The sequence below is a fragment of the Gymnoscopelus microlampas genome (assembly GCF_963454915.1).
Source record: "Gymnoscopelus microlampas genome assembly, chromosome: 7".
NCBI lineage: Eukaryota > Metazoa > Chordata > Actinopteri > Myctophiformes > Myctophidae > Gymnoscopelus > Gymnoscopelus microlampas.
Genome location: NC_139944.1, coordinates 40,423,838 through 40,430,628, shown reverse-complemented (window position 1 = coordinate 40,430,628; position 6,791 = coordinate 40,423,838). Strand labels below are relative to the sequence as shown.

General features: G+C 43.9%; 1 protein-coding gene across 1 annotated transcript; it reads left to right on the top strand.

The window, feature by feature from the left end:
• Positions 1 to 522: 522 nt before the first annotated feature.
• fam83d (family with sequence similarity 83 member D) lies at positions 523 to 6,548 on the top strand. Its single transcript, XM_084061359.1, has 4 exons — positions 523 to 1,152; positions 2,780 to 2,947; positions 3,099 to 3,223; positions 5,003 to 6,548. The coding sequence occupies exons 1-4, from the start codon at positions 658 to 660 to the stop codon at positions 5,934 to 5,936; spliced, it is 1,722 nt and encodes a 573-aa protein (XP_083917485.1). The 5' UTR covers positions 523 to 657; the 3' UTR covers positions 5,937 to 6,548.
• Positions 6,549 to 6,791: the final 243 nt, after the last annotated feature.

Sequence of the window (6,791 nt, the reverse complement as noted above, 5' to 3'; positions counted from 1 at the left end):
CGGGTTGTCATGTGTCTGTCTATTTGTGTACCCTCCCTCACACACATTGAGGACAGAATACGGGTTGCAGTTTCTTGGGCTTGTTTCTAAAGTGTAAGTTGCTTATTCGGGTTTGTTTCCTAATGTTGTTTAAACCAGTGGTTCTTAAACATTTTCAGGGCAAGGACCCCCAAATGACTGTGATGTATTTGTCCGCAACCCCCCCCCCCTTCTGAAAATATTTTGTGCCAGGGAGGGACCACCCCCCATGCAAGATTTGTGTTGCTATTTTTTTTCTCACATTTTCTTCAATGTTTTTGAAAATAGCAGATCTACAAGCTCACAACGCGTCCCATCGCGACGCGTTGTGAGCTTGTAGATGTAGCATATTTTTTTTATGTAGCGCTAGCATTTTTTTTGTGGAGCTAGCTATTTTCAAATAGCCGATGCATATAGGTCCAAAGTGCTCATGTGACCTAAGTTGCTTCTTTTGGGCTTGTTTTCATAGACCCGGTTGCTTGTTTCTCTCACAAAACCTGGCAACGCGGGACAACAGTCAGACAGCCAATGCCGAGCGGGGACTCGCCGACGTCGACGTGGAAGCGAAATACAAATTCTAAGTCAGTTACCTGCACGTTGTTATTATTCAAAAAAAAAATACAAGACTTTTAGGCTATTATGGCGCTATCGCAATGTTTAGACGACTCCCCGGCTCGGTGGGGTCCAAAGAAGCCGGGCATGAACGACCTGAATCTCCAGGAGTTGTACAACGAAAGACACCGGCTGGCGCTGGAAGAGCTCGTTTCTGGAGGGGTCGGTCATTTCTTGGATTTTCTCCGCAAAGAGAAAATCCCGAACTTTCTGTCCGACGACGAGATGCAGCGGATCGTCCGCTCGGCGGTGAAGCCACGGTTCTCGGCGACGGTCCACGGAGATGGAGACTCCGCCATGGAGCAGTCAGTGAGCGCCTCCATGGACTGCTCATCCGTCACGTACTTCCCCGAGCTGTCGGACGCGGAGCCCCCGATGCTGGAGATCGGCTGGCCCGCCTTCACCACGGGCTCCTACCGGGGGGTCACCCGCGCCGTGGCTCACTTCCAACCCAGTTATTGTGGGGAATGCATTTATAGTTGCAAGGAGGCTGCGAGACGAATGATTAAAAGTGCTAAAGAGGTAGATTATAAAAAATTCAATCTCTTAGAAAAGCTTATGACTTGTTGTTTTAACCAGTGGTGGAAAAAGTATTCACATTTTTTTACTTCAGTAAAAGTATCAATACTGCAATGTAGAAAAACTCTGTTACAAGTAAAATTCCGGTCATCAAAACTTACTTGAGTAAAAGTACAAAAGTATTGACATCAGAATGTACATAAAGTACTCATTGTGCAGACTGTCCCATTTCACAAGTTAAACATGTATACAAATCTTTTGAAAATAGCAGATCTACAAGCTCGTAATAATAATCAAAATCTACAAAGTAACTAGGAGCTAAAGCTGTCAATTGTAGTGGAGTAAAAGTACAATATTTGCCTCTGAGATGCAGTGGAGTAGAAGTAAAAGTATTGAAATGGGAAATACTCCAGTAAAGTTTTAAAAACATCCTCAAAAGTGTACGTAAGTACATGTACCTAGTTACTTTACAGAACTGGTTTTAACCAGTTTAAATCATTATTTAAATATATAGCCGATAGGCAACACTAAATAATGAAAAATTGTATCCAGTCCAGCTAAATACAGACAAATGGGCCTGTTCATTTGTAAATGTACTAATTTAGGTGAATTTATGTATAACATCTAAAAATACATTTCTGTCACTAAGCAGCTGAGCTGGTTCACATGTAGCATATTTGACTTCCCTGAGCAGGCTCCGACTTTAGTGGTTAATTTTAGGGCCATCATCTAAAAATATCCATATAGGCCTACAGTTAGTTAATGGTGGACGTGTTGGGATCTGTCAGTTTAGACGGCAGGCTTGATGACAAGCATTCCAACATAGATATTTATTAATTCTGGTGTGCCTGAACATGCTTTGCTTCTGACTATGAATGTTGCCATGCACCTTTTCATTCACTTTATGCAGTGAATGTCCTGTGTAGGTGAGGATGGGTTTGTAACCAGAAGCTGTATATCAGTATCAAATTACATATTACTTACACGATGGATGGTGTAATATAAAAATGGGATGTCTGGAGAGAAAAAAATCCTAACCACATGAATACATGAATATTGTGTGATTGTCCTTTTGAAATGTAAAACTATCATTACCACCTTTTTATGGCACACAATGCACTATGAATGTCCTGTGCAGAAAATAATATTGTTAACGTGGCACACTTATGACGTCAAAGATACAGTTACCTTGTGTTTTGAATGTTGGGTGCCTGATGTCGATTATGTAGTCACCTGTACAAACTCCTTACTAAACCACATTGACGACACTAGTCTGAAACATCTGAGAAATGTCTCCATTGCACACTGCACAACGTTTACAACACAATGTGAAATTCCAAATGTACTTGTGACAAAACTGAAAAATGCAATGATCCCTACCACGTCCACCTGTCTCCTGTCGGGAACTCATTTGTTTGCTGACAACTGATTGTCATGGTAACACACCACAGTCAATAGAGAAGCTCATCACAGCACGTCTTATACAGAGTGTCCAACAGAGACGCTGCCTCTATGTTTGAGTAAGGCCCTGGATTTGAGCTTAATGAAAACACAATCACACATTGCATCTGGGATACCAAGGCTGCTGCCCAAAATGAATTATATTACTGAAGCATGTTTTTCATTGCAGGTTATTGCCATAGTTACAGACTCTCTGACAGACCTGGATATCTTTAAGGATCTTAAGGAAGCATGCACACTCCGAAAGGTCCCTGTCTACATCCTCCTTGATCAGTCGGATGCACCCTCTTTCCTCAAGATGTGCAGCAACCTCGGTGTGAGGTTGGATGACCTTCAGGTATGTGGTTGATTTAGTAATGCTAGGTGTGGTTTCGATGTTTACGCACAACTGAACTGTAAAGGGTTGCGTTTTTAACATTTGATGTAATCTGTATCTCCCTTGAATCTTGTTTTGAAAGAGCTTGTATATTTCTTTGTTAAATCCTTAGCAAATGCGAGTACGAACCATAACCGGTGCAACATATTTCACGAGATCAGGGGCAAGGATTATGGGTAAAGTTCATGAGCGATTCATGCTGATTGATGGAAACAGAGTGGCTACAGGCTCCTACAGGTAAGAACCCACTTAACAGCTCCACTAAAGTCAAATAAGAGTACGGTTAAATGAAGAAGCTTACCTTTAACGTCCCTAAAAAATGCCTATCTTTGGGTGCCCTGTGGCTTACCTGGTAAGAACACATGCCACATAAAAATGTCTATAGTCCTTCTCACCTCAGACCTGAGGCCTTTTGCTTCATGTGATCCCCTCTCTCTCCCACCTTTCCTGTCTCGCTGTCACTATTGAAAATAAAGCAGAAATGCAGAGGGAGGAAAAAAAGCCTATCCAGACTCCAATATATGAAGTTTTATTTCTGGATTTTTGTTGGCATTTTTTTTATTGATTGAATACTTTATTAAGCAGTCAAACTAATAAGACTCTGAAAAATACAAATCAGCCACCCCCACACACATTGGACCGTCTGTATGAGTCTGCTCTGGCTTGTAGCACCTTGCCCCTCTCTTAAATAATGGGGACTGTCTTTGGACATCTGGGGCTGTTAGTCAAGCACATAGCCAGACTGCCTGGGCTGGTCGCCGAGCTGATAGCCAGACTGCTGTGGCACCGGCTTCGGATAATGTCAATGCGTGAATGGGACATTGTCACGTTTAATCAGACTATTGATTGGTCTAAGTAGGTGAGATACTGACCTACCGACGGGACTCAGTAGGTGTTTTGTCGTTATTCTGTGGGTTGATGAAAGTTCGCTGAGTTGGCTCAAGCGCAACGTTCGGGACACCAACTTGCTCGCTTTAGCTCGCTCGGTGGTGCCTCTCGTGGCTCAAGTTCGCTTGAGACGGCGTGCCTCCGTAGCGGTACAAAACTACTTTATACAAAACACCTACTGAGTCCTGTCGGTAGGTCAGTATCTCACCTACATAGACCAATCAATTGTCTGATTAAACGTGGGTAGGTCAGCATCTCACCTACTTAGACCAATCAAGTGTCTGATTAAACATGGGTAGGTCAGCATCTCACCTACTTAGACCAATCAATAGTCTGATTAAACGTGATAATGTACCATTCAGTGCATTGACAGCATCCAAAATGGGTGGCTGTGGCTGGTAGCCGGACTGATAGCCAGACTGCTGCGGCTGGTAGCCCGACTACAAATCCCAATAGTCTGGCTAAGAGCCCGGCTACAAGCCCAATAGGTTATCAGCCTGGGTACGAGTGTTCAACTGTCTGGCTACAAGCCCCAGCAGTCTGGCTATACGCCCCAGCTGTTCAAGGAAAGTCGCGATTGTTACGTTATTTCAGCAGAATCGCTGTGGTGCCAGATTATTGAACAGAGGGGCAAGATGATACAAGTCAGAGCAGATGGAAAATGCTTTCATGACAGAGGCATGTGTGGGGATGGCCGATTTATTTTGTCAGACGTAGTCAACTTAAACTCCAACTAAACTTCAACTTTGTCACATCACAGGCTTACAGGTTTAATTGGGTGAAATCCTTCGTCATACAAGCTACCATCGTCACACACAGCCCAGAGTGTACACATGCACAAATTAAATATTCGCCTCCCGTTCACTCCTATTCTATGCGAGCGAAGGGGTGGAGCTTCCGTGGCGGTGAAGTAAATTTGCAACTCCTGCCTCACATTTTGTTCAACTTTGGTGAATTCTGTTGTGGATTTAGGCTCTGCATGTGATAGCCACTCCCCTGCATTCGCGCATGTATGACCTTACTTACATAATTTATTTTAAACAGGCCAGCTTTGCCTGCTGAAATCACCCACCACCCACACCACAGCATTCAATCAGTTATGTTGCTAAATTCCATTATTGTCTGCAGGTTCAACTGGACTGATGGTAAACTGAACAGCAGCAACCTTATTGAGCTGTCTGGCCAGATCTCAGAGAACTTTGATGAGGAGTTCCGCATCCTTTATGCCCAGTCCCTGCCTATTGGTCCTCGGTTCCCCTCCAGTGCTCGCAACAGTGGTATCTATGACCACCTGCTCATCAAACACTCAGTCCTAGCCTCCCCTCATAATACCAAAGGGAGGACAATGGAGACAGTATGTCTGACCAGCACACCGAACCACAAGTCTCGGGCCCAGGTCCCTGAGTTACAGCCCCCCTGTGAACCCCTAAATGGGGAGACCGGTCATAAAAGCAGGCCAGCGTCTAACTCCTCCACCATAGGATCGGTTGAGCAACAGCTACTACAAGAGGAGATCCTGGCTGACAGCGCCCCCCAGTGTTTAGCTACCCATACCTCAGCAGTCATGGAGCTAGTGAATCCCACTGCTGTGTCCTGTCATGTCTCCACTCAGACTGGCAGCTCCATAGCAGACAGTGACACCCAGACTGACCAGCACACAGGCCAGCAGCAGTCAAATCCTATAACATCCACGGCTAACAGCAGTAACCCGGCTAGCACCACCCAGGGTTGCGTTACTTCCCCCTCATCCGATTCGAGCTCTGCATCTCCAAGACGGCACAACACCCACCAAGGACCGGACTGCCGCCCTCCCATCCGTCAGGGTTCAGCAGCCGCGGACAGTGACCTGAGGGACAGCTTCCACAAGCTGTCCAAAGAGCGCCAGCAGCACTACTGCACCATCCGCGCTAAGCTGGAGCACATGATGGGCATGTTGTCCCACAGGCAGGAGCTGGCGGATGTCACCAACTTGACTACAGGACCTAGCGTGCACATGCAACACAAGACACAGACAGAGTGCGTGCAGGGGCGGAATCCGGGCCTGCTTGTGAGTCATGCCTGATGTAGGCTTCAGCGACAAATTGTCGCTCAACAGAAATTGGCTTTAGAACTGAAATAATAAAGTGTGAAAACATAGTATCAACAGTTTAAGATTTTTGTGGAGTGAAACCTTGTGCAACAGAAGTATCAGGTGGTACTGCTGGGAATTAGGGATTTAGGTTACAAGGAAAGGAGTTGTTAGAATATTTTGTGAGTATGCTTTAAGAAGAATGGGTTTGGGGCAATATTATATCATTTGAACACTACTGTGCCTTCAACATTACTGTGCCTTTTCCTGTAATAACTACTTTTTTACATTTTGTACCTTGACTGTAAGAGAAATGTAATTGACATCTGATAGAGAATGTCTTATTCTAATCATAGGCCTTGTGCTACAGTATACTGATATTATGTCCATGTCAAGGAAGACTTGAGTGCAAAAGCAAAATGAGTGAAAATGATTTAATTTCAATCTAAAATATATAGTGATATATATATATATGTGTATGTGTAGTGAGACTGAGTCTGTTTATAGAATGCATGGTTATTTGAATTAAATGTACGTCTGCTGTGGCTGCATTCTATCATGATTGCAGAGCGTCTGTGAGTCTCATTTGTGCATTGAGGAATAAAATATCTCTGAAAAACGGAAAAGAAAAAAGTTGTATTTTTTTCAACTAAAAGTTGTATCATTGGCCCCATTTGTACGTTTCTTAGTGAATATAATGTACAACTACAAAAAGCTGAGAATATTATAATGTTTTAATATATCATGTATCTCTGCTGTCCGGCAGAAACACCAAAATGTACATGTTTCAGGAAATGACAGTTAGGAGGTTTTGTTCAAGAACAGCTAAATGACCTCTAAGCGCTCAAT